Genomic DNA, 26,967 nt, shown 5'->3' on the forward strand with positions numbered 1-26,967 from the left:
AATAATATCTTTTGATTCCCAAACTTTTAGTTGCATTGATGAAAAGAACTCTTTGAAATTGTTGAGTTAGGAAAGAATATAACTACATTAGAAAGGAGATGAGGGTGCCTATCACAAGTAATGCTGTATGACGTGTTATACAAAAACTTTCTTGTACGGATGTAAAAAACTGCCAAAGGTCGATGAAACTAAAACAGGAGAAAGGAGAAAGAAATTCCATTTGCAAAGTGCTACTTCAAAAAGCCCTGAGCAGCTTAAACATTGTAGATGCTGCAAACAATTACTAACAACTGTGTTTTCTTTGTAATCTTTTCAGGAGGTAAGAAGCAGGCTGACATCGTGTTTTTGCTGGATGGCTCCATCAATCTGGGGAGGGACAACTTCCAAGAAGTTCTCCAGTTTGTCTACTCTGTGGTGGACGCCATCTACAGGGATGGTGACTCTATCCAGGTAGGACTGGCCCAATACAACTCRGATGTCACCGATGAGTTTTTCCTCAAGGACCACTCCACCAAAGCCCAGATTTTAGACGCCATCAACAAAGTCATCTACAAAGGCGGGCGAGTGGCGAACACTGGCGCAGCCATCAGGCATATCCAGGAAAGACACTTTGTGAAGGAAGCCGGCAGCCGGATTGATCAGAGGGTGCCCCAGATCGCCTTCGTCGTCACGGGTGGGAAGTCCATGGATGATGGGCCAGGGGCCTCCGCAGAAATTGCGAAGAAAGGCGTCAAGGTGTTTGCAGTTGGTGTGAGGAACATCGACCTGAAGGAAGTCAGCCAGTTGGCCAGTGAGAGTGCCATGAGTTTCAGAGCATCCACAGCTCAGGAGCTGTCAGAGCTGAATGAGCAGGTCCTGGTCACGCTGGAAGCTGCCATGGAGGAGAGACTGTGCCCAGGACCAACAGATGTGACAAGGGGTAAGTGCAATTCCTTCATAATGTGCTCAGGTCATCCTCAAGGGTGGCATTTAATAGCCAATGAAAAAAACAGRGCACAAATGGTTGTAGTTTAAGATAAAATTGCCTTAAGAAGGAATCCCATTATTTGGCTACTTCAGAAGCCAAGCAGGGGAATTGTGGTGAGTAAGTGAGCTGGTATTGCTGTCGGATCACACTCCCAGCAGCTGGTTTTACTTACTACGTTACAGCCAGTCATACTCCCAGAACGACTGACCACAGCTCAACCCTCTGACTTTGAGCAGAGGCGTCTCCTGAACCTCTGGAGAAGCAGAAGGAGAGACAAAGCAGTCCTGAGCTGAGCAGCAGCTCCAGCTGAGAAGAAAAACTGAGTGCTGGGAAAAGCAAACCATTGCTGGTGGTAATAACTTAACSCAAGTGTGGTTGTGATGTTAACCAAGCAGTGTGGTGAATATCAAAAGAGAATTCAAACACCCCTCTGTGATTCTGTGAGGGYCCCTTCAAGCACAGGCAGGAGGTGCACTCTGTGAGGTTTGTGACAGGTTTCTAAGTGCTGGAGAGAGAGGAGCACCTAGCTGCCTGATGAAAATGCAGATTTCTCTTGGGCTTGGTTTAGGCTAAAACTAAAAAAAGAAGATTAATGAAATGCAAGTTTTCCCAGAAAGGAAAGTAAACAGAAGGCACTCATGTCCCAAGCGTTGGCAGTTCTTGATGCAGAGTGTCTTYACTAATGACTAAAAGAGTAATTAGAAAAATTACTTTTCATTACTTGAAACCAATCATCAMATTGCTCAATTATGCTCTTCTCTCTTTCTTTGTTCCCCTCACAGATTGTGACTTAGACGTGATAATTGGCTTTGATGTCTCGGATGTTGGGCCTGGCCAGAATATATTCACTTCCCAGCGAGGTCTGGAGTCCAGAGTGGAGTCTGTGCTGAACAGGCTAACACAGATGCAGAAGATCAGCTGCACTGGTAACCAGGCACCCAATGTCAGGGTGGCCATCATGGCCCAGGCCCAGGGGGGACCCGTGGAGGGGCTGGACTTCTCTGAGTACCGGCCCGAGCTCTTGGAGAGGTTCCTGGACATGCGGACCCGTGGGCCCTACGTCCTCACAGCTGACACGCTCAGGTCCTACCTCAGCAAATTCCGATCCTCACCCGCTGGCAGCACCAAGGTGAGTCAAGGCCACTCTGGGGTGGTGCTGGCCAGCAAAGCTGACTTCTGATGTGCTTTCATTGGTAAAGAAACTGTAAATTCATAATTTAAAAAACTTAAATTAATTACATTTACTCACCCTAAATTGGGTCACTTAAGCCCTACTTGTTTGCTGCACTCTCCCAACATTGTCAAGGTCCTATCATGACAACTGGTGAGCAGCCAGTGCCCATAGCCACTGCTTGGCTGCAAATTATTGCCTTCCAGATATTTCCCATGTCCTGCTCTAGCAACMAACCCCTGCATGAAGCAATGTACAGGACCTTAGCACTGGAATGCAAAGCCTCGTGGCCTCAAAGAGGTGTAACAGATCCCCCATCTCCTCTCAGATAAAGCATAGGAAAAAGGCTCTTCAGGCTGCACATTGATTGTGTTTCACCTTCAATGTTCTGGATTCAGACAGTGATTTATTTCTCTCCTAGGTCATAATCCATTTTACTGATGGTGTTGATCAGCCAATAAATCAGCTGGAGGCTGCTTCATCTACTTTACACGCAGAAGGTAATTTTTTTGCTCTTACAGGCAGTGATTATAATCCATGTTAACATGTGACCCATTTTACCCCCATTCCACTACCTTTTCTCCTAAATTCATCTACTTTTGATAGTAAGGAATAAGGATTTTGTGAGTTCTATGTGCACTTGCTGTTCCTCACTGCCTTTCTGCCACCTAAGTGTGTGGGCAGCTTGCAGTGGATGAGCTGAAGATGCTTGCTCTCAATTCACTAATCTYTGTTTGCAATCAGAGATGTGGATAATGATGTATTGTCGCAGGGGAGGGTGTGCAGGCTCTGCAGAGCTCCTCTCCCCATCACAAAGCGCCTTCTGCTTCCCCCTGCCAGGAGTCAATGSTCTCATCTTCGTCGGGCTGGACCGAGTGACCAACTTCGACAGAGTGATGCAGCTGGAGTTTGGCCGCGGGTTCACCTACAACAGACCACTCAGAGTTAATCTGCTGGACTTGGACTTCGAGCTGGCAGAGCAGCTTGTAAGTAACTTGGCACAGGCAGCGCTGCCTCGTAATGCTGGAGGAGAGCCCGCGGCTGGATCTCCTGCGGGGCCGAGCCGTGGCTGGATTACACCCTCCTGGCTCTGCTCCTCTCCCCTCCCTGCCTCACATCAGCTCTTTTCACAAATGCCATGGCAAATAAAGTTCAGAGCAGATCACGGTCTTGTCCCACTCCTGAAGAAACCCTACTCCAGCTGAGGCATCAGGTCAAATGGGATGGGATAAGATGCCATCAAAAGTYCCCATGCCAAAACCCCGCCCTCTGCCTGTGTTTACACTGTTGTTTTTTTTAACCTTACAGTAATGCCCTGTCGTGCCTGGTCAGTGCTAAACCTCTTGTGGAAGCACTGCTTTCGAGGTTTCTTTCCCTGAGCTCATACACTCTATTTTAGACATGCTTCTAACAAAGGAGTTACCCTTTAAAGTCTCTTCCAACCCAACCCTTTCCATTATTCTTTCTTCTTCATAGATTTACTTCTTTCCCAATGCATAGCCCCTCTCGAATGCTGAGTTAGTTTGCCATCAGTCTCAGTATGTTCAGATCCTCCCAACTTCTCAGCTGCTACCAGCACGATTGAGCCCCTTTTCCAGTAGATTTAATAAGACTGGGCTTAACCACTGGTCCCTGTGGCAACCTTGCTGGGCCCTTCTCTGCAAATCAAACTGCAGCCATTTGGGAGTGGGCCTTGAATTTTGGGATAAGAGTTGGTCCTCAGCCCCTCCCCAAGTAATTTAGTCACAGAAAATCCTTCCAAAACATAAATGCAAAGCTGGCAGGAAATGTTTGCAGCCAGCAATGTACTTGGCAAAGAAAGTGATTTTTTTTCCTCTTCTGTCTGTTGGATGATGCAAAACCAAGCTGTGATTTCTCTGAGTCCATATCATTCTTTTTAATGTTTTGGGGTTTTTTTCCCTTTTACTCTGTGCTCACAAATCATTCTCATCCTGCGGGCTGCCGGTGAGCTGCTCACTGCAGTGACTTTCCCATGGCCTKCTCCACAGCCTGGATTTGTTTCTTTGGAGATGAGATTTCTCTCTTCACTGACAGGCACTGCTCCAGGGACTGATGCCCTATTAAATGCACTCTATGWGTTCTGCCCCATGCAGATTCTGTTTAAACCCTTCCCTCTGATRTCCAAAATCAGGTGTTGGGGCTCTGGCAGGTTTCTAACACCTTCACTTCCCGTTTTTCCTGCAGGACAACATTGCAGAGAGGACGTGCTGCAAGGTCCCCTGCAAGTGCTCAGGACAGAGAGGGGACAGAGGTGTGCCAGGCCCCATAGGACCAAAGGTATGTCACTTAGTCTGGGAATGAAGGGTCCCTGAGCACGGAAACCTGGTGGTGATGTGCAGGTCGTGCAGTTGTAGTGGGTGATGTTAATGGGGGAGATCATCTCCACTCACTCCTCCCATTGAAAACTGGCTGGGGCTCATCTTTTCTTTTCTCAAAGCCTCAGTACTGAAAACCATCCAAGAGGGCAGGGATGAGTGGCTGGAAGGATGGGGTGGAGCATCTTGTGAAACAGTTTAGGGACATCAAAAGGAGATTTTATCTCTCATTAACACAGATGGCCAAGCAGCTGCTCTGTGCTTACCTAGGGAAACCYTGAATATCAATCACAGAGCTATGAAGGAAATTCACCATTTTTTTTGTTGCCTTCTAGGGTGTCACAGGGGATCTTGGCTACGGAGGCTACCCTGGCGACGAAGGAGGGCCGGTGAGTGACTGCCCCTGCTCAAACAGGGACCTCACCATAGCAAAGTGTTGGAGGCTTTCCCACTAAATGTTTTTTGCTGGGAATGTGTGTGTGGATTAGAAGAGACAGAAAGCAGAACTTTGAGTTTCCCGCACCTGGCAGGCTGAGTTGCTGGTCCCAGCTGCTCCCAAGAGAAAGTCAGGCAGGAGCTTCTTGGGAGCTGGAGAAGGATGATGAAGGGGAATAACTCTGATTATTTGATGTAAMCCATTTCAGTGCTATCCCCCAAGGCAAATAAAATCCCCCTCTTCACCAAAACTGCAGCCTATGCCAAAGTTATCCATGCCACCTGCAGTTGAAAGATTTGAGTTAGTCCCAGAGTGGRACCAAGAAGGATGTTCCTATCCGTCACACGGCAGACAACGTGAATCCCATGAATTCTTGTTAGCACTGCTTCATCCAAACTCTGCATGAATCCCACGTCAGCCCTGGAATAAACATCCCTCCATGCATCACTCCCAAGGGGTGAAGCTGAGGCCAAGGGGCTGACGATGCTCATGGCTTTTCCAACAGCACAGGCAGGGGCCAAAGGCTGCTGTGAGATCTCGTGTGCCAGGCAATGCTTTCCTGGGGCTTGAAGGTCAGGATGGGATTAGACATCTGTGCAGATCTCTGAGATCTCTCTCATCTTGTCATTTTAATTTTGAAAGAGAAGTTTCACAAATCTCTTTCACAGCTGAGGGACTGGGAAGGATGATTCTGTCTCAGTGATGAAGACTTGCAGTTGGTTTCTACATGAGGATTACGGGCAAGAGATGGTGGGGTGGCCAGGCAAAACCTGCTGGTTCTGTGCCTCCAAGCCACTTCCTGTTGCAGTTAGCCACATAAACAGGCTCAGCTGGCAACTCTTGACTGTTGTTTTCTCCCCTCCATGCACCAGGGTGAGCGTGGGCCTCCAGGTGTGAAYGGCACACAAGGTTTCCAGGGATGCCCCGGGCACAGAGGAACAAAGGTACGTGTGCGATGAGACTGCGCAGGGCAGACCCAGAGTCCAGTGGGTGAGAGTCCCCCAAGGGCAGCTCCTGCTGCTTTAGGAGTCACACAACCTCTGCCATGTGCCCTTGAGTGGTGGTGTCCACCTGGCCAAGCACTAGGGGCTTCCAGGGCATGTCGTGGTTTTAGTGTTGCTGTGAGGAGCAAAAAGGCAGGTCAGAGACCCAGGCTCAATCCACAGGCAAGGCTGATCTGTCTTCTGCAGTCTGGCTCYGAGGGAAAGATTTGGGAAGAGATGGATGTGCGTGTCTTGGCCCAGGGCTGGGACAGTGAGTGGGTGGAATTCCGCTGTTGGGGAAGAGGCACAAGTGAGCAGAGGCTGCAACTTTAAAGAGGAACCTTGAGCTGATGGTCCAGGACAGCAGCTGCACCACAAGCCAGAAAAGGTGGTGAAATATATAATATTTGTGGGAAATAGTGAAATTAAGGGGATGTTTYCTACCATTTGTTCTGACCACATGATCCTCTGGCAGGGAGAAGAGGAATGCATGAACCAAGCCCTTTTGTTGCAGCTGAGATACTGAGTCTYGTTAAAAATCTGTCCAGCCTTGGACAAATGCACTAAGATTGGCTCTGGATTAACATAAAGATGAGTGCAGGGAGAAACAAAAGTCAGTGAAGGAAGACTTATGGCTGAGGGGTGAGATATTTTATTGGGTCAGCTGGATTAGTCCCATGCCCCACATACTTTATCTTGGCACAACTGTTGAGGAGGCAGCTGAAGGAAAACTTGGGCATCAGAGAAATTAGGGCAAGTCCTGCACTGGTCATGGCTCTGGGTCTGCCACCAAACCCAGCTCTCCTTCTCCACTGCTTCCCACGGTAGTGAGCTGGACAAAAGTGGAATAATTCTCTTTTCTATCTCTTTAGGGTTCTCGGGGATTCCCAGGAGAGAAGGTATGGAGCTATTCCCTCATGCCTCAGCAGKGCYCATGAGTGTATGGACACATCAATASCCCCCTTCCCATTCCCCTTCCTCTCACTGAACATTTGCCCCTTGCCTCTCTTCCACAGGGTGAACTGGGAGAAATGGGTCTGGATGGCATTGATGGAGAAGAGGTCAGTCATTTTAATTGTTTTTCTCTTAATAACTTGATGCTTCACTTAAGTGAAGTATCTAAAAAGCACCATGGAAGGGGTAAATAKTCTAAAATGTTTTTCTTTTTTTAGGGAGACAAGGGTTTGCCTGGCTCCTCTGGAGAGAAAGGATATTCTGGCAGGAGGGTAGGCTTTAATCACTCTTACAGTGGGGCTAAATGATGGTGTAAAGGTGGATTTGAGCCAGGGGAGGGTGGAAAGCCATTGTGCTCCCCTCAGGGCTGAGGGCTCGGTAGAAATGCTTTTGACAGGCAAGGGCTGCTCTTGCTAACTCTCCATCTGTTCCCATAGGGAGATAAGGGAGTTAAGGGTGAACGAGGAGAACGAGGCGACCGTGGGCTCCGTGGAGATCCGGTAAATACTGCTAAAGCATCTTCTTGATTCTCCACCCACTTTCCACTGGTCCTGGAGTCGTCAGAGAGGGTGGCTCTGGCTCATTGAAYGCTGCTTGATGGTGGCAGGTGCTGTGACAGAGCAAGGGCTTGGAGGGGACATACGGGTACCACATCGATTACTGTTTCTCTACGTTAAAATTCCCCTTCCTCCTCTTCAACATTATTTCTCAATTGAAAAGCTGTGTCTGTCTGAATACAGCAGCAATACTTCATCTCATTCAGTCAGAAAAGGAAAAAAGGAGAAGTTGGTTCTCAGCTCTAGCAGAGAAGTTTATGAGATTTGATTTTCATGTCCCACTTACACAGATGTTTCTCATTGCTCTGTTGCTTTTAGGGAGATTCAGGAGCTGATAATACTCAACGAGGCTCCAGAGGACAGAAGGGTGAAATTGGACCAATGGTAAAATTTCTTTTTTCTCTTGTGTTGTTTTTTAGTTTTTACAACAGAATGAGACACAGAAAAGGAGAAGAAGGATGCTGCCAAAAAGATGCAAGTTCCTTAAACCTTGTCAGATGGAATATTTTTTTCCACTAGAAAATGTTGTTGGTTTGCAACTAAAACTCCCTCTGGGAAGATGTCAGTTTAGGAGATGTTTTGTCTAAAAAAAAATGGTTATTTTACAATGCCTTTTGGACATTGTCTCTGAAAATACTTTGTACTTGGAAATTACCTTTGTGTGTTCTCATGGGTCATACACAAAAGCAGAGATTAGATTATATCAAATCTAAACCTCCTGGTTCATCTGAACCTATGGCAAGAAAAAAGCCCCATGCACTCTGTGGAAACTTTCAAAACCCATCTGTTTTCATAAAAGCTCACAATAAAAAATCCATTTTAAACTGTCAGAAGGTATTTCCCAAAGAGTGGGAATGTTGGCTTGTGCTGGCTCAGAAACTTGATGGAAAGCCTCCGTGAGTTGTTACAAGGATTCCCACCAATGCAGGACTATTAATATGTGTGAAAGCATGAAAGCAGCCATTTTTTGAGAATTTGATGTTTTCCCAGTGCCTGTTCATCTCAGGGCTCTTACTTGAATTTTGTTTTTCCCTTAGGGAGATCCTGGACCGGCAGGGCTGGAGGGTCAAGAYGGTGGAGTCGGCAGGAGGGTGAGTTGCCAGATCTCCAGCTAGCAGGGCCCAAGCTTAGATTGACAATAACTTTTTCCCTCCTTCCTTCTCATGTATTTTGTTTCACAAACATCAGGAATTTAACCTCAAAATGCAACAAGCCACCCCAGAAAAAGGGGAAAAATCTCAAAATGAAAATGCCTCATGGCTTCCCAGCTTGTTGTAGAGACTTTAAAAGTCCAATCTTGCATTTATTCCCATGCAAATACCTCAGTGCTCAGGTCAGTGGATGAGGGAGCAACTCACATACGTGGTGGAGTGTTGGGGGATGTGAAGAGGGAGAAAAGGTGCTGAAGTCTGATTTAAGAGAGCTGACCACATGGATTTTTCTCTCCCCCTCCCTGCAGTATTTTAAATAATCCAAATGTAATTTTGGACTATGAGAAGCATYGATACATGGATCTAAAAGCAACAGGGAAAGGTGTGCTCACATATTAGGGTAACAAGCCTTGTTGTTCCTTCATTTGCAGGGCATGGCAGGACGAAGGGGACCCATAGGGGTTAAGGTAGGTGGTGATGGGACAACAGCCTCAGCACCCAGAGAGGTGCCGAGAGAAGAGATGTGTGGGCTTTGCTTATTCCTCTCTGCCTCCTCTCTCCTTCAAATTTCCCTCCCCCTCCTCCTCAGGCTTRTCTCCCTGTRTACTTCTTGCTGGGCTCCGYGCAGAACCAGCTGYCCAYGTGCCTGCCCAGCAGCATTTCCTGMTCWGATGTTTTGTCCCCATGTGCTGCTGGAGCAGTGTAAGAGGGCCAAAGCATAAAGGAGGTTGATGGCCATCGATTGCAGCAGGCAAATTACCCTGCTGCTGCTGTGCTTATTCTCTGCTATCACTGTATCTTGGRAAAAAAAACAAACCAAGAAAGAAACCCGGCTGAAAATCTGTTCTTCCCTGCTTTTCATGCACTGTGAATATCCCAATATCTTCTTTCCCTTCCCATGGTGTTGACCATGTCCTCCTATGCCAACCTGCACTGTCCTGTTTTGTACTTCCAGGGCACCAAGGGCGCGCCTGGTCAAGCAGGGCCAGCTGGAGAACAAGGCATGCGAGGGCCACAGGTCAGTGAGTTCACAGCAAAGGAAAAGCCTTGCCTCGTGATACTGTGGTGTTATTTCATCACAGCCCCTTCCCTGAAGAGTCTCATCCGCAAGAACTGTGGGGTTTGGGCATTTTTGAGTGTGCTGTGGCCAGGCTGTTCCACCTGCCACTGCATTCACACCAGCCAAGGTGTGACGTGTTTGCAAAYCATCCCTCAGACACTGCAAAATTGCCTTCTCCTTGGATCTTGGTGTGTGTCTGCCCCTGTGTTCTGCTGACAGCCTCTCTTTTCTCCCTGCACAGGGTCCACCTGGCCAAGTTGGCACGCCAGGCATCAGAGGAGAGCAGGGTGTCCCTGGACCCAGGGTAATCCTTCTGCAGCTTCCCAGACACTGACCCAACTCTACTCTTGTTGAACTAACAAGATTCCAATGTGTCTTCCCATTCCCCTCTCCTAGGGCTCCAGCTCTGCTCCACTCTCTTATAACACACTCTTCCAGCATGATTCTGCTCTCAACTTGCGCTTAAGCATCCTTGATCAAGAGTTACAGAAGAGAAAGAGCTAAAAGAAACCACAGAGGAGCCAGGACTTCAGTGTTTGGCCTATTAATGTGATTTTCGTTAAAGAGGATCCCTGAGTGACTGGTGGGGCATCTCTGTGGTGTTTCAGGCACTGAAGTCAGAACACGACCATTTCACATGCCTACTGGGGCCACCCCACGTATTTATTTCTCCCTCCTGCTTCATTCCTCAACCAGACCCATGGASATAAAGATGCTGCATTTCCCCATTCCCTGCATGATTCTCCCCCTCCTGCTTTGCTGTGGGTGTTCTCTTAGGGCAATATAAATTGCTGCTGACATTTGCATTGAACTGAGCTGGACCTCCAGCTCTTCCCAAACATGAAGAAGACTTCTGAATTTCCTGAGGTGTTTTGAGAGGCACCAGCCCTAGTAATCAATACATTATTTCCATGGTTACCCAATTCTCTAGTTTCTGGCACTCAAAATTTCTTGGTATGTTGCCAACATGACTCTCCCCCATTTCCATTCCAGGCTGGGACTGGACCTCCAGGACCCCCAGGAGAACGTGGCAGGATTGGTCCCATGGGACTCAAGGTATGTCTTCATGGGCATTGAGCATCAGCAACAAACGCAGTATTTAAAAGCTTCTGGATTTTGCATGAGCTAAAAAATACACATGAGATGAACCTCAGTGTGGAGAGAAGCAAGGTCTCATTAAACTCCCTTYTCACTGAACAGAAAGGCAAAAGGAACTGAGCAACTGAGATTCCCAAGCAACTTCCTTGGGCAGGTTCTCAGATGGTGCTCATGTGGGAAGGTTTTATCATTCTTGAAATCACCAAAGGTCCCACTCAAGAGCAAGCACTTGGCAGCAGTGCTGGCTAAGTAGGTCCATTCCTGCCTTTCTGCCACAAGGAGGGCTGCAGACTGCTCTGTGTGAAGAAACCAGTGTTGATGGGATGGGGAAGGTACAGAGCTGCCTGGAGTTTCAGCACATGCTCTAACAGATTCTCTTCTTTTTAGGGTGAACCTGGAAACCCTGGACCTAAAGGGCCGAATGGACAGCCAGGCCCACGAGGAGAGCTGGTGAGTGACCACTCCCTCTCACCTTTAAGGACACTTAAGGAGCTTTAAGGAACATTTAAGAGTTTCACAAAGACCTGTGGCTTCAGTGGATTCTTTTCCTTGCTGCTGGACCTGTGGGGTTTAATTTGTTTACATATGACATATAATTTACATATTAATGACTTTGGCTTTCCAATTTTAGGGTGATGATGGACGAGATGGAATTGGTGGCCCAGGTCCTAAGGGCAGAAAGGTAGGTGTATGCTCAGCATTCCCACCTCCTTAACAAGGAYGGGGAAGCAGCCAAGATCTCCAGTGAAGATGGATGAGGGCATTTTCTAGAACATATTGAAATTAACCTTTCTGTTGTTTCAGGGAGAACGTGGCTTCGTAGGCTACGCAGGGCCCAAGGTAGGGTGTAGCCCATGAGCTGTGCATTCATTTCCCAAGCAGTTTTCCATGGGCCTGTGCAGGTTTAGAGCTGTTGTTTGTGGTTTTCCCCTCCTAGGGTGGACCTGGTGACCGCGGTGTTGCTGGAGGCCCTGGCCCCAAAGGAAACAGAGGCCGCAGGGTAAGYTGGACAGTGGCACAATTTTTCCCTTCTGCATGAACGCCCTGAAACAGGGACACATCTTTTCCTCCAAGTGCTCCTGGGAGTCTTCCTGCAGGTGTTCATGGAGAGGACTTCTCTGCTCTCTTTTTCTAGGGAAATGCAGGGGCACCTGGGACACCTGGTCAGAAAGGAGAGATTGGATACCCTGGGCCATCTGTAAGTGTTTGTTGCATTGATGATTGGCTTCATGTAGTGGTCTCTATGGGTGCCAGGGATTGGAAAATAAACCCATCACTGTCTCCTGCTGATTTCAAGTTGGGTAAACCGCTCTTTATTTGCCTTGGATATGTCTCCATAAATTTCTAAGTAGCTGTTTATCACTGAAAAATATTCATCCTTCCTCAAACCTAAGGAAAAWGTCAAGAGACACTATCTTACCAAGCACTAGGGTTTTCGCCATGGCAATATGGCCCTTAAAATTCCTTCCAGGAGATTCTCAGTTCTTTATCATTTATCAYCCCACACAGGATATAGTTGATGACCAAATCTATCTGGCACAAGGAACCCTAGAAAAGCCARGGTGATGGGGTTTGCTTTGCWTGTGAAYCTGGAGCATCGTAACTCGTAGAATGGTCTGGATTGGAAAGGAYATTAAAGAMAAKCTAGTTCCAACCCCCCTTTTGGGTTTGGCCTCAGCTAGGTTTACTCCTCACATGGGAAAGACCTTCCTCCTGTTGCTGGAGACGCAGCTGAAAACAGACAGGTTTTCCCTTTGCTCCTGCACAACCTGTAGTTCAGTAATTATTCTGACAGTGTTCACGGAGCACTCTGGAGATACACACTGCACTCAATTTCTYCCAATTTCTTTGAAACAGGGCCTTAAAGGCGAGCAAGGAGAATCCAGAGATGTAAGTGTGGCATAATTTCTCTCTTTTTTGATGAACTTTTTGGGTTGTCTGCGTGTGTGACGCATCTCTTCCCCCCCCTCTTCTTTATTTCCTAAAGCAATGCGCGCTGGTGCGGAACATCAAAGACAAATGTCGTGAGTACCTCAGTGCTTTGCTAAGCCCCTCCCTCTACCCTGATTTGCCCCTGGTGTTACAAGAACGGCACTGACTGAGCTGTTTTCTTCCCCATCTTTTCCACAGCTTGCTGCTATGGTAAGTCTCATTCAGGCCTTTAAACCCCAGGATGGCTGCGTGCCACAGTTGTTGCTCCCCCACACACATGGTATGAACGATTTACCCCTGCTGAGAACGCTGTCCTTGAATCCTGGCAGCTGTTTGACTTTTTCCCAATGCACATTCCTGGCAGGTCCCAAGGAGTGCCCTGTCTTCCCAACCGAGCTGGCCTTCGCTATCGACACCTCCTCGGGTGTCGTGAGGGACGTTTTCAACAGGATGAAGCAAACCGTGCTCAGAGTGGTCAACAACTTGACCATTGCTGAGAGCAACTGTCCCCGGGGAGCACGGGTGGCTCTTGTCACCTACAACAACGAGGTCACCACCGAGATTCGCTTTGCCGACGCCAGGAAGAAATCCAGCCTCCTCCAGCAGATCCAAAACTTCCAGGCAACCCTGACCACGAAGCCACGCAGCCTGGAGACCGCCATGTCCTTCGTGGCCAGGAATACCTTCAAGCGTGCCCGAAGYGGCTTCCTGATGAGGAAAGTGGCTGTCTTCTTCAGCAACGGGGACACSAGAGCGTCCCCGCAGCTCAACGACGCTGTGCTGAAGCTCTACGATGCCGGGGTTGTGCCCGTGTTCCTCACCAGCAGGCAGGATGCGGTTCTTACCAGAGCTCTGGAGGTTGGGTCCTTCACCCTTTCTTTATTTTTTGCCCTCAGTCTGGTTTGATGGTATTGGATGCCACAGGCAGTATTTGGCATCCATGGGCCTCTCAAGTGTAGAAGAGAGCATTGCTGGCCAAACTTATCGTTCCATTAGGAGAGAAACCCTAATTCCATAACCACCACAGCACATGCTGGGAAATCCTAGTGAGACTCTCATGAGCCACTCTTTTCCCAGGCTATGGCTCCAGAGTGCCAGGTGTGGAATGAACGAGAAGGAAGGAGTCCCCATAATGAGAAGAGTCTGACAGGAAGGCAAAGGGTGGGAAGGTGGGAGTAYGTAAGCCTTGCTGGCAGAGGGAGAGTGCACATGCAGATATTGAAAACCACAAAAAAGCCCCAGATGAGCTCACCAAGCACTGGTTCAAATGCTTAACCTTTTCTTGGAATTTATGGCTCTAAACTCGTATCAGGGATGTGAGGCTCCTCCAAAAGAGATCCACTAAGAGCATTGTGCTGAGCAGAGAATCCCTGAGAGACAACAGAAGGCAGCATTACTGACCCCATGTTCTTCTTTTACATTTTACCAGATCAACAACACAGCGGTCGGTCACGCCATTGTTCTTCCAACCAGCGGCAGTCAGCTGAATGAAACCATTCAGAAGCTCTTGACTTGTCACATTTGTTTGGGTAAAGCATCCAATTTCTCCTCTAGACAGTTCCAAATCCTTCTGGTCACACAGCAGTCGGTCATAAGAAGGGAAACCCCGTTGAGAGTCAGCCCTTTTGTTGATGAATATGAGGGATTCCTGGGTTGAGTAGAAAACGTCAGCACTGTGAACGAGGTTCACTGGGCGTTCTCTTCTTTGAGAAGAGAAGCTCCTTTTTTGTCTGGTTGCCACTTTTACAACCCAAATACTGATAGCTAAGTGCTCTAAAAGATGGTCTTCTGCCACTTATGACAGAGTGCTTTAGGGAACCCSTTGGACAAAGGAGCACATAAAAATACTGAACATGCAACTGAATGTGTTGTGGGATGAAATGGCTTTGGTATCAAGCAATGGAGCAGTGAATATCCAGGGCTTGGTGGTACTTCACGTGACCAAGAGATGTTTACAGTGGTGAGGGAGGGTCATGTTCAGTTCCTGCAGGTGAAACCTACTGTATTTCTTCCCCAGATGTGTGTGACCCCCACCCCAACTGTGGTGTGCCTGGCCAGAGGCCTGCGTTCAGAGACAGAAGGGCAGCCCCCACAGACGTGGACACAGACATAGCCTTCATCCTGGACAGCTCCGAGTCCACCACTCCTCTGCAGTTCAGTGAGATGAGGAAGTACATTTCCCACCTCGTAAACAACCTGGAAATCAGCTCGGAGCCGAAAGTGTCCCAGCACCATGCCAGAGTTGCCGTTCTCCAGCAAGCTCCTTATGAACATGAAACCAACTCAAGCTTCCCACCAGTAAAAACTGAGTTCTCACTGACTGACTATGCATCCAAAGAGAAGATCATTAATTACCTCCACAACCAAATGACCCAGCTCCAYGGCACGAGGGCTCTAGGAAGCGCGATTGAACACACAATCGCTCACGTTTTTGAAAGTGCACCAAACCCTCGGGATCTAAAAGTCATAGTTCTGATGATGACTGGAAAAGTGAACAAAAAGGAACTTGAGCACCTGCAGAGGGTTGTCATCAATGCAAAGTGCAAAGGGTACTTCTTTGTCATCTTGGGCATTGGCAGGAAGGTGAACGCCAAGAATGTCTACAGCCTCGCCAGCGAGCCAAACGACGTGTTCTTCAAGCTGGTTGATAAACCAGGAGAGCTCCACGAAGAGCCCTTGCTGCGTTTTGGGACACTGCTGCCATCCTTTATCAGAAGTAAGTGTAACATCCTGCAGCGAAAGTGTCATGGAAGGAGTGACACATGCCCTCAGAGGGGTTAATCTTGAAGGCTTTGGGCAGCAGGACCCACTGAAGTTCGTCTCTTTTTCCATTTTCTGTACTGTTTGGTGCATTTTGGGCTGCTCATACTTTACCTAGTTGAGTATGTCTGGGTTTTGTTCACTTTGRCCTCCCCATCCTATATTGGTCCACCAAGCAGAGTTTGCACTTCTGTGTGTTTTGCCTTGGTCTCCATGGGCTCACTTGTGGGTTCTGATCTCATCCCGCTCAGCTTGCTGCTCACATATGTCCTGCTGAGGCCCTGAGCAACACTTCCTTGGAGCTCCTTGAATACCCAACAGATCATTCTTCCCAATTTCAGCATAAGCATCGTGTCCAGCAGGCCTTTGTCTGACTTGGGCTTGAGATCTGGGGGTGCCTGAATGTAGATTAAAGGGCCAGGTGGACAGGATTCTTTGCTCAGGGGTAAATGATGCTGCTGTGTTTGCGATGTGCCTTGAAAATTTACATCTCAGTTTAGCTGGAGACCCCAGTCTGGATCTCCAGCTGATGGAGATCCTAAAGACACCCAGCCAACAAGGAGAAGAAATAGACCTTTTTGAAGACAGCTAGTTTTAGCAAAAAATCCTGAAAATCAGATTAGTGGGTTGATACACCACAGATTTGGGAATGTCTTGTACTAAATACGAAACAAACATCTGGAAATAAATGTTTAGGTTATCTCAGTCTGCTTTTGACATTTACTGCTTACAGCAGTCCTTGAAACTTCTAACTCTTGAAAAAAACCATTACCTGTGTGGTTGGAAGAGCCTTGTTTCAAGAAATGTGTTTATAAGTACAGACTCAGGCAAACAGCCCATTTATAGTTAATGCCGTCATGTTTGTACACTGGAATAACAAATCTCCCATCCCAGGATGCTGCGGTAACCAAACACCAAGCAAGAAGAGAAAAGATGTTGAGGTTTTTTTTTTTTTTTTTAATTAAGAAGAAATAAATGTAATGTGTTGTTGGTTGGTACCCACCATCCTCAGCTCCAATGTTTAATGACTCTCTCTGTCTCCAGGTGAATTTGCTTTCCACCTGTCTCCAGAGATAAGGAAACAGTGTGAGCAGTTCCAGAATGATCAGCAAGCCCAGAGCCAGCGTCCCGTGCTCAATGGACAGAAAGCAGTGTGAGTAATGCTTTGGGGACAAGGGAAGAAAAAGCAACTTCAAGGCCAAAATTCAGAATTATCTTTTCATTAATACAATTCATTAATATTTTAATCAATTTTACTTGCTCCCTTAGTGCTATGTCAAAAAGAGTAACAGAGATATCTTACAGAGAAGGACATGTAAAATTTTAACTTTGGGGGTAAATTTCATATTTATATATGTATAAAAATAGGAGGGAGATACATGCTGACTTTGATCATGTAGGTCAGGATTTCCAGAAGTTACTATTAATTTGGGCTTTCTACTCAAAGCTTTATTTTCAGAGGCTGTGTTATCTGATACACAGAATCCATCCTAGAATCCACCCCAATATTTTCTGAAGAGAAGTGAAAACTGCTGTCACCCAGGCTCACAGGTGGCACAGAGCTGTCCTGGCTTTAGAAGGACAAGTCCCCTGAGGTCAGGCATGCTGCAGATCTGTCTAGTGAATTCACTCTTGCCAGAGAATCACATATCAGCTTGGGTTGGAAGGGACCTTAAAGCCCATCTCRTTCCAATCCCCTASCGTGGGCAGGGACAGCTTCCTCTAGACCAGGCTGCTCCGAGCACTTTTCACTGCTTGGATCTAAGCACTTTTCACTCTTCATTGTGGGCAAATCCAAAGCTGCCAAAGACTCTTGGCCTCAGGAGGGTTCTTGCCAATGTTTTCCATGCCAACTCCTCTCCGCTTCCAAAATTCTGCTCAGGTACACAGCTCCCAACGCGACCGTCAGCCGGACCTTCACTGCCAGCACCACGGTCAGCACAACCATCAAGCCCGTGGAGAGCACTCGTGCCAAAACCACCCCTGCCAGCACCACAGCCCAGGGCAAAGCCACCGAGGCCACCCCGGCCACCTCCGTGGTCCAGGGGAACGCCACTGCCCAGGGAGCAGCCAGTGCCACCGCCCACGCCAAAGCCAGCGGCCGGGCCACTGCCACCAACAGCACGGCYGGCAGAAGGAGACACAGCGGTATGTGAACAGCTTTCCCTACTTCCCTCTGGGCTGAACCACAGCAATCTGGGGCTCTTCTTGCACCCTGAGAGGACTATTCCTGTGGGGAGGAATAACTGGGCCAAATTTCGATTTTTGGTGTAAACATGGAAATCTGTGCTGCAACAGTGTCAACCTATGTTAAGGATTTTGTGCAAAAATGGGGTGGGGGACAGGCTGCCCCCAGGCAAAACACAAGCAGGAACAATCCATCCATCTACAGAGAATTTCTCATTCTAGTGTGGCTCACTTGATTTCCTCTTAGCATCACCCCTTGACCAAGTTTTGCTATTTGTGGTGATTCATACAATGACATTGTTTGAACTCTCAGCTAATATGAATAGTTAGTTAATCACTGGATCRGTATGGAGACCTATTTGGGAATGCCAAACCTCTTTCATGTGAGCACAGTTCATGCAAAGTAGAGTTCCCAGGGTTTTTTGCAAGGGGGCACAGGCAGATCCGCACCAGCTGAGCAAGGACCAAAGGATGTGTCCGAGCACAGGGATGCTTATCCAGGCAAGCCCCTGCATAAATAATAATTAATAAATAAAAAGCAATAAATAAAAGCAAGCAGTTTTTGCAAGGTTAATGCTTGACCGGAACAAATATTTCTGGGTATTTCTTGCTCCACTGCTGCTTTAAGCAGTGTTTATAAAGGTCTCATCCAATACTCTGCCAGAGCAGGAAAACATTTCCATAATAACCTCTTTGAGCTGTCTAAGGTTAATAAGGTTATCATCCCTATGGAAGTGTTCAAGGCCAGGCTGGATGGGGCTTGGAGCAACGTGGTTGAGTGCAAGGTGTCCCTGCCGTGGCAASGGGTGGAATKRAATGGGCTTTAAGGTCCCTTCCAACCCAAACCAGTCTGGGATTCTGTGGCCACTCTTAGGCAGGGTTGGCTTGAAAGTCTTCAGCAGTTCAGTGAATCCATTGCTCCCTAGAGAAGGATCTGACTGGGCACATTTACAGTTGTTGGGAAAGCGCTGGGAATTTCAAGCTGTGAGAATCATGTAAAAAAAAAAKGCTTTGATTGCTAGATTGCAACAGATTATTAAATATTTATTAATTATAAATAAACCACTCAGTGAATCATCTGGACTCTGGAACACAAATCTCCCCCTTGCAGTGGCAAGCCAAGTCCGAGACAGCCAAGTCAAAGCCTGGCTCACACTTGCCATGGAAAGAAGATCCTGCAGCACTGAAGCACTTTTTCCTTGACATCTTTCCCTCTTCATTCACTGCTTGGTGTCCCTTGTGCTTCTGCCCTGCAGCAAAGACCCACGACRTCCAGATCACAGATGTCACCGAGAGCAGTGCCAGGCTGCGCTGGGCCAGCCCCGAGCCACACAACACCTTTGATGTCACTGTCACCTTGGCACAYGACCACTCCCTTGTGCAGAGGCAAAACCTGACTGGCAACGAACACGTGATCCGAGGGCTCAGGAGTGGCCAAAAATACATCGTCGTCATCACYGGCTACCAGAAATCCCATTCCAAAGTGACCTACACAGGGTCATTCAGCACGAGTAAGTACCTCTTAAAAACATGGGAACATTTTTCTTTAAGTGGATACAAAAAGTGGGAAGGAAGAAAAAATAAGGGGTTGGGAATCAGTTGGTACCGAAAAATTTCAGMTCCGGTGGTGCTCAAGTTTTGTCACTTCATGTCTGCCATCCTCTGGATCAGCAGCAGGGCATGAGATGTGGCAACTGTGTCCCTTTGACAAATGTGAGTTACACTTCAGCAGGGTTAAATTCACACTGAACATGGGATAATTAAAGGCAGTCCCAGAGTGGGGTTTGTTACGTGCAAAAGGTCTTGGTAGGGGTCCAGCATGCACTATTGGAATTAATAATGAGTCAAACTGGTACACTCAGCCCAGTCTGATTTCAAAATAAGCAAGAAAAGCTGCTTCTCTGATTGCCATTTCCATAGCTACCAATCTGCTTCCCATACTGTCCAGAAAAATTCACAAAGAAGAGATGAAATGGAGTGTTTAGTCCCTGGGGGATCCAAGCCCCGTGTGTGCAGATCATATGTGAGCTTCACCAACTTCTCTGGCATGGCCTAAAGTTCTGTTTAAGACACACCCAAGTTTTTTTTTTAAGTACAGTTTGGCACAGAGGTGACTTGGCTTCGTCTTTGAGGTCTGTGCTGGTTCTGCCAGTGCCGTGTCTGGCTTCTTCCAGCACTTCCAGGTCAATTCCTGTGCCCATGGAGAGCCTTTCTTCTGGCTACAGTGGCTTTGGACCAGTCTCTTACCTTGGCAAGCAATAAACATACCCACAAAAATGTTGAGAAAATACATCAGTGGGTAGCAGTAATATTTGCATGTGCTGAATTGGACCTCTTGGTGCCCAGGGAAGCTGCATTCCCCATAGAATAAATCTTGACAGGGAACAAATTGAGCAGGCAGTGGTGCCATTATCCATCCCATCAGCTACCTCCAATAAACATTTCTCAGATGAATGTGCTGGGCTAAACAGATTCAGACCTGGCTCCTGCACTGGACCTGGGGCCATGGAGTTTGTGACTGCACTGAGGGTGCCACTGCTGCTGCCCTTCCCCTTGGCTGACCCTCTGCTTCCCCTGCACAGAGACCCCGGYGCAGCCCCAGGTGTCCCTGGCCAACATGATGCTCAACACTGAGCCACTGGAAGGGCCTGAGAATGGTGAGTGTGGGCTTTGGGGGAGGGCTGGGCTGGGGGCTCTCACAGTCCCACCAGGACCACAGGATCTGCAAGTCCTTGGCTTTGCAGTGCCAACTGACCGTGGCCTCGATGACATCCTTGGCCATCCTTGGACAGGTCTGAGCCCTGCACTGGGGTCTCTGCTCCATGAGGCATCCAGAACCCCCTGAGGGTGCTCTGGTCAAACCAGGGAACTCAAACCAGGTCCTGTTTCCATCATAAGGGTGGGAGATGAGCCACAACCCAAGCTCAGGCCACTCTTCAGGGACAAGCTGTGCCCATGTCCAACATGTCAGGATGGAGGTGGGGATGCAGAATACCACCCCACACTTCCTTGCTTCCTCTCTCTCCATTTGGGGCCAGCCCCAGATCTTGGCTCCTCAGTTTAACACACAGCTTCCAACAAGTGCTTGGCCAGGCTGGATGAGCTTGGAACACCCTGTTCTAGGGGAAGGCGTCCTTACCCTGGAATGAAATGCTCTTTAAGTCTTCTTCCTGCCCAAACCATCCTATGGCCCAGCAGCCAGGGATTGCAGGGGGGTTACTGTCCAACATCTCCATTAATTAGGCTAATTGGTAGCCTCCCTCCAGTTTCACCCCTGTTTCTGCCCCTCCCCTGTTTCTCTGCCATGGGTGGTGTGTGCAGTGATCTCCTCACCAGTGACCTGTCAGCCCCTCCTCTGTGGCTGAGCCTGTGTTAATAACCCATAATCACCATCACTGTTAATACCTCATTTCATCGCTTCGGGTGACACCAAACCCATCACACTGCTGCTGTCACACTCAGTGGTGCCATCAGTGTCACAACCCTTCCTCCAAGGACCTGGGAGGGCTCTCAGCCTTCAGCAAGCAGCACAGCCACTGCAGACACCAACAGTGGATCCATCAAACAAAACACACCCCTGAATCATCGTGCCCATATTTTCCTTTAAACATTTTGCTTGCACTGTGGCTCCTTTTCTTCACTAAGTGGTCTGAGAGCACGGGGAAATGCTGACTGTGCTCAGCCAGGAGCTGTGGAGGGGCTGTTGATCTCTGGCTGGTGGTGCTGAGTGGGATGAGCATGGATCTCACTCATGGCTGGCTGGTGACACCACCRGAGCTTTGTGCAGCACAGGGGCTGGACCATCTCATTTCTGCCTTCCTGCATGACCCACCATCCTTCCCTTCCCACGTGTTCCTGCTCATTTGGCCCTTCTCCCTTGTTCCCACCAGGTGATATGGCTTTGTTTAACCCCTGTGTGCCAGCCCTTGGGAAACCTTGGAGCAGGCTTCTCCTGCTCAGCTCAGCTCTTGAGACCTTGAGCTCAGCTCCTCTTGCCGACCCACTCACAGCAAACCCCTCTGCCCAAGGATTTATGGCAGCCAGCAATCTGGGGGGAGCATCCCCCAAGGATGCTAATCGGAAGGTTTTCAACAGCATAAAGACATTAAAGAGGGCAGGGGGATTTGGGATGGGTTTAGCTGAGCCTCCTCTAGCTCATGGGAGAGACCCWTGTGTAAATCTTCTGACAGATCTAGGAGGAAGGCCCCCAGTCTGCCCTCCTTATGTAGGTAAAAATAGCATGGATGGCCCAGCACATCAAATAAAAACTCTGGGATTTGGTCCTAAGTTATCCTTTTTGGGTCAGGAAAGGAACCTATGTTTAAATCTTCATCGAGCCTTCAAATACACCAGGTGCACCTCGCTTTTAGAGATAAACACACTTAAGGATTAGAAGTTACTGCCAAGAAAAAGTAGCTTTGAAAATAAAGGGAGAAGGGGGGATTTGTGTGAGGGCTCAGTCCTGAGTACATCACGGGGGAGTAAGGGGCTCCCACCATGCTGCTCCAAGGATTTGGGGTTTGGATCTGTGACAAAATCAAGAGCAAAGAGAGATAAACTGGAGGCTGGGGAAGGTGTGCATCCAGCAAGAGAAAACAGACGAGAGGGAAATGCCACCAGTCCTGAACCGGGCTTTATTTTCCCTTTTTTCCTTTTCAATCTCTTTGCTTTTTCAGCTTTTAACCCTCTCAGAGACATTTAACCTTTGCACCTTTTGCCATGCAGATTGGCCAGACCCTTGCTTGCTGGACTTTGACATGGGCATGCAGTGCAAGGACTATCAGATTGTGTGGTTCTTTGACTCCAAACACAAGTTCTGCAGCCAGGGTTGGTATGGTGGCTGTGGAGGTAATGCCAATAGATTTGAGACCGAAGCTGAGTGCAATAACAAATGCTTAAAGCCATGTAAATACCCAACGAGGATTCACCCTTTTGCATTTTATCCTACTGTCAAATGGTGTTCGGATCAGAGAGAAAATGCTGTTTAAAACCCAAACCCATGCACTTTTTCCTCCTCCAGCAGCAGCTGAGAAAGCCATGCAGCAGCCACCCCTTGAGAAAAGATTTTCATCAGGTAACACCCCAAACCATGCAAAGCCATTCTTTCATCCTGACCATTTCACAGCATGCATCCGTGCCTGTCCAGCCCCAGATCAACAGTAGCATAGACTCAGTTTTCACCTGCTCCTTCACATGTTCATGACCTTCCATCTGCTTTGCATGAGCAAGTCACTTTGCATGTGTGTTGTCACACCAGGACGTGCTGCATTGGCACAGCCTGAGTGGCAGAGCTCACTGGATTTCATGAGAGACCTGGAGATGCTGAACAGGAGCATGGCATGGTGCCAAACCAGTTTGTGTTACCTCTGTGTGACCAAAAATGCCACCACTCTTCTGAGATGCAGAGAATTCTCAGCATTTTGCTACCTGAAACTGAAATATTTCATGGAAAGTGGCTCCACGGAGCTCGGGTATTGCATGGAGATGTTTTCCTTCAGCACCAAAAGAGGAAAGTCAAGGTTRAGGGAGRAGCCCACAGGAAAATGGTGRTGGCCTCYCCTCCCCAAGGAGTTTCTCAGGTTAAGGGGTTGTGTTTGCAAACCTCTTCCCTCTCACCTGGGAAGTGAGAAGAGACCTGCAATGGGATGGGAACCTGAGCAAATCTTCCTTCTCAGAGCAGCCTTCCCCTCCCAGTGATGTTTCAGGGCCCTTCACAAAGCTGGGAGGGAACCCAAGGAATGAAGACAGCTCTGGTACCTAAAGGCAGGGCTTTACTCCTTGCAGGAACATGAGAGGGTTTGAAAAGTAAAACTACAGATCCTTCCACCCCATTYTGCTTTCTTAGGTTGATTTTAGGCTCCTTAAATCACACTTGGGATTTTTTATCACTGCAGAAATGTGCAGTTGAAGAGGAGGAGGAGGCCACCACCAGCCATGGAGGTGTCTGGGGTGGCAAAAGGGGATTTCCAGGTGCTTTGGGGATGCWCATGGGCATCATGGATCCTCTGGTGCAGTCTGAGGACTTGTGCATGAACSTGCAGCTTTCCTCCAGAGCAGGATTCCACCCTTGCAAAGCAGTGAAGCCTCCCTGATGAGATTTYCTCTGGAGGGTGTGTGTTTCTGCCAGCCCTGTCCCACGGGTCAGCCCCTTCTGATCATTGTCACATGCCTTGATGATGTTTCCAGCAACTGTTGCTGAGGCTAAAGTGACATTTCATCATCTTGGCACTGCTCTGCCTGGGCACAGAGCCAAGGAAAGCAGCCGAGGGGCCCTGGAGGGATGCACAGGTCTCTGCCCGCGGTGCTCTGCTCACTTTATTCCCTTTGCATTTTCTGCAAAGCCAGAGCTTGAATCCACAGGGAAAAYAGACACAGGAGTTCAGTGCAGCTCAGCTTTTAAGGAGCTGGATGGTGGCTCAGGCTCTGGGTTCAGCCCATGCCATTCAACACTGAGAAATGAGTTGAGCTCCCAAACCTCTTACAAGGCTCTTTGGGTGCAAAAACACGCACGAGACCCACTTCCCTTCTGAAGCCTCTTAAATGTTGTGATCCCCTTTAATTACTGACATCTTGTGCACATTTTTCATGTGTAGATGTAGAACTTGAGGCAGGGTTTAGTGGTGGGCTTGGCAGTGCTGTGGTAATGGYTGGGCTCAAGGGTCTTAGAGGGCTTTTCCAACCTTAATGATTCTATGGTTCTGGTTTTTTAATTGTTATTATTTTTTTTACCATGACAAAGGTAAYAACTGAGTGCACTTGAGGGGCCCAGGCACATTTTCTCCATGGGATGAATGAAAACCCTGGCTCTCCATCTTTTGAACCTGCCACAGCTTAAAACACATTAATTCCCTAGTTCTTGCTCTTCATCAACTCTTGGACATTTTTTGATTAGCTTTTGTTTCATTTCAGACTCAAAGAGGGGAAAATTAGGTTATATATACAAAATAAACTCTTCTGTCTTGATTACTGCTTGGATTTGATTCCTGTGCAGGGTYTGGAGCAGAGTCATGCCTGTATTCACCTCTGCTGGATTTCAGTGTTTTGGAAGGTGGGGAAGAAGTGAGGTGGACTTTTGAAAAAGAAAATATGGATATAAAAGAGGCAAAGAGCCTGCCTAAGGCACAGGGAAGCTTTTGGCTGTAGGAGCCCAAAAGAAAAGCTGAAGTGGAAAGTCAGTACTGATTTCTGACTCCCCCTCACCCCTGGTATTTATATGCTGAGCACGAGCTCCTTCTGCCTTCCTGTGTGAAGGGAGGTTTGTGATCTGATGCTRAATCAGTGGCTAGTATCAGCTTTTTTTTTTTAATTTTATTTTTCAGACKTTGTTTGCCATTTTCATTTTGTCGTATCCAAGAGCTTTGTTAGTTTGTTCGCTGCTCACCCAGTGAGGGATGCCATGGGCAGTGTGTGGTAGATCCAGGAGCATCTTCTCATGGAAGAATTCTCTTTCCAGAGGAAGTCTGAAAGATTTTAGGGGGAAAATGGTGGTGCCAATACTTCTTCCCTTGCAGCACAGCCAGTCCTCTCTCAGTTCTGAGACCTGCCAGCTCATTTCCTACAGATCCAAGGGATTTTCAGACCTCTCTGAGCCCTGCCCTGCAGATACACTCAGAAAGGGCTGTGCTTCACCCAGGAGTGCTGCTGACTGCTCTTGCTGCTGCTTTTCTCYGCAGTCATGGACATCTGCCGGCTGCAGAAGGACGAGGGCACCTGCAGGAAGTTTGTGCTGAAGTGGTACTACGACCCTGAGACCAAGAGCTGCGCCCGCTTCTGGTACGGCGGCTGCGGYGGCAACGAGAACAGGTTCAACACGCAGAAAGAATGTGAAAAACTCTGCATCCCCGGTAAGAGGGGCTCATCCCKGGCATTCCCACCCCACTGCATGGAGCTGGACTCTGGAAACTGACTCATTTACCTTCCCTCAATCATCAAAACCTTATTGATTCCCTCTTTCTCCCCCAGGTACCATCAACCCCGGTGTSGTGACGACGATAGGGACATAGAGCCAGGGGCTGGCCAGCACATACCTCTGAGACAGCATCACCATTGCCCCTCCAGAAGCTAAGGGTATAGACGACCTTGCACTGTAATATTTCATGCTTTTAACTCCCGAGCAAACCCCCCAGGAGAGGGTTTTGCTGCATGACCTATCAATATGGTGCTAAAGTGTTTGTGGACTGAGTGCTACATGTGCCCSGGTTATATTGTATAGCTTCAACGTTGCCAAATATTTACCTAAGTGCAGATTGTTATCGTCTCTCAATGTGTCTCTAAATTAGCTTTTTCCCCCCCAATTCTGGCAGTTTGCCTATCTGAGGCACCACAAAAATGAGTAAAAAAAAAAAAAACCATAATAATTTCACTGCAGTTTGTTACCTGCTTGCTTTTATCCTTCTCGTAACTGAGTATAACTTTACAGGGGAAGCCTTTGTGTAAGAGAGTGGCTGATTCTGATAAACAAGTGGTTCCATTTTCACTCTTCCTCTTTTTATTTTCTCCTTTTGCTGGATTAGACCTCAGACTAGATCTCCTGTATGCATTTGTATCACACGTGGCCAACTGAACTAGCAAGGAAAAGGAAGCAAAGCTTCCAAATGCAAATGCACTGCTGGGACCAAGGCCTCAGTTAACAAATCTTTAAATTGTGGTGTTGGATGCCTCTGGCATTCTTCTGATGTTGTATGTTTTATAAAATACAAAGCAAAGCAATCTGGGGAGGGGGGAGCAGCGGGAGGGAGGGGGATTTTATTTTTATTGTGGATTCCATGTCAGGAAGTCTATACAAAGAACTTTTAAATAAAGTCTAATGGAGGTTTTGAGAAACTCGTGGGTTCGTCTTTTTTAAAGCCCCCGTGGGTAGCAGTGGAGTAATTTTCTAGCATCTGGAAAGCAATTATGGGGGGGGGGAGGAATCCCACTGTGCCTCAAAGGGAGGATAGATGTAGTGTGGAYATTGAGGGGGACATCACTGAGAGGCTCCTGGCAACCTGGAGATTTCCARCATGGAAAAAGGTGGAAACAGACACTCCTTGGTTGTGAAATCTCCATCCCAAAGGAATTTAAACTCAGCGGTGCGTGGCATGGAGCAACTCAGCCTCAGCCAGCCCTGGGTTTCCCTTCCAACCTGTGTGACTCAATGACCCCATAGGCATTTTCATCTGATTCCTTCRCTGTCCAGAGCCAGGATTTTCACCCTTCCTGTCCTTATCTGAGCTCACCCAAGGAARCTAAAATTCCCAGAAACCATGCACATTTCCCTGCCCCTTTGAAACGCCCACTGAAAGCACAAAGCAGATGAAAGTGGCCACCTCAGGGACCCTCAATCTGCCCAAGCCTCCTCTGTGGTCCCCTTGATGACACCTCCCATGTGCCTGG

The 26,967-nt window shown here is 48.0% G+C and overlaps 1 protein-coding gene across 2 annotated transcripts in view; it reads left to right on the forward strand.

The window, feature by feature from the left end:
• COL6A3 (collagen type VI alpha 3 chain) overlaps window positions 1–26,399 on the forward strand; it is a 56,717-nt gene extending 30,318 nt beyond the window's left edge. The window contains exons 11-46 of one of the 2 annotated variants that reach the window (XM_057389897.1): window positions 317–919; window positions 1,750–2,096; window positions 2,560–2,638; window positions 2,979–3,124; window positions 4,344–4,436; window positions 4,810–4,863; window positions 5,783–5,854; window positions 6,766–6,792; window positions 6,910–6,954; window positions 7,066–7,119; window positions 7,285–7,347; window positions 7,723–7,788; window positions 8,442–8,495; window positions 8,987–9,022; window positions 9,511–9,573; window positions 9,857–9,919; window positions 10,609–10,671; window positions 11,101–11,163; window positions 11,345–11,395; window positions 11,518–11,553; window positions 11,651–11,713; window positions 11,849–11,911; window positions 12,571–12,603; window positions 12,701–12,737; window positions 12,844–12,855; window positions 13,010–13,503; window positions 14,075–14,174; window positions 14,663–15,361; window positions 16,450–16,558; window positions 17,288–17,553; window positions 18,849–19,103; window positions 20,175–20,249; window positions 22,318–22,497; window positions 22,613–22,666; window positions 25,266–25,436; window positions 25,555–26,399. In XM_057389897.1, coding sequence (XP_057245880.1) covers window positions 317–919; window positions 1,750–2,096; window positions 2,560–2,638; window positions 2,979–3,124; window positions 4,344–4,436; window positions 4,810–4,863; window positions 5,783–5,854; window positions 6,766–6,792; window positions 6,910–6,954; window positions 7,066–7,119; window positions 7,285–7,347; window positions 7,723–7,788; window positions 8,442–8,495; window positions 8,987–9,022; window positions 9,511–9,573; window positions 9,857–9,919; window positions 10,609–10,671; window positions 11,101–11,163; window positions 11,345–11,395; window positions 11,518–11,553; window positions 11,651–11,713; window positions 11,849–11,911; window positions 12,571–12,603; window positions 12,701–12,737; window positions 12,844–12,855; window positions 13,010–13,503; window positions 14,075–14,174; window positions 14,663–15,361; window positions 16,450–16,558; window positions 17,288–17,553; window positions 18,849–19,103; window positions 20,175–20,249; window positions 22,318–22,497; window positions 22,613–22,666; window positions 25,266–25,436; window positions 25,555–25,595 — 4,730 coding nt within the window. In that variant the 3' untranslated portion in view covers window positions 25,596–26,399. Of the gene's footprint in view, window positions 1–316; window positions 920–1,749; window positions 2,097–2,559; window positions 2,639–2,978; window positions 3,125–4,343; window positions 4,437–4,809; window positions 4,864–5,782; window positions 5,855–6,765; window positions 6,793–6,909; window positions 6,955–7,065; window positions 7,120–7,284; window positions 7,348–7,722; window positions 7,789–8,441; window positions 8,496–8,986; window positions 9,023–9,510; window positions 9,574–9,856; window positions 9,920–10,608; window positions 10,672–11,100; window positions 11,164–11,344; window positions 11,396–11,517; window positions 11,554–11,650; window positions 11,714–11,848; window positions 11,912–12,570; window positions 12,604–12,700; window positions 12,738–12,843; window positions 12,894–13,009; window positions 13,504–14,074; window positions 14,175–14,662; window positions 15,362–16,449; window positions 16,559–17,287; window positions 17,554–18,848; window positions 19,104–20,174; window positions 20,250–22,317; window positions 22,498–22,612; window positions 22,667–25,265; window positions 25,437–25,554 lie in introns of those variants that run through there. The other variant, XM_057389896.1, reaches the window with a different exon arrangement.
• Window positions 26,400–26,967: the final 568 nt, after the last annotated feature.

The sequence above is a fragment of the Malurus melanocephalus genome, unplaced genomic scaffold, assembly GCF_030028575.1.
Source record: "Malurus melanocephalus ecotype Western Australia unplaced genomic scaffold, MMel_1.1 scaffold_20, whole genome shotgun sequence".
Classification (NCBI taxonomy): domain Eukaryota; kingdom Metazoa; phylum Chordata; class Aves; order Passeriformes; family Maluridae; genus Malurus; species Malurus melanocephalus.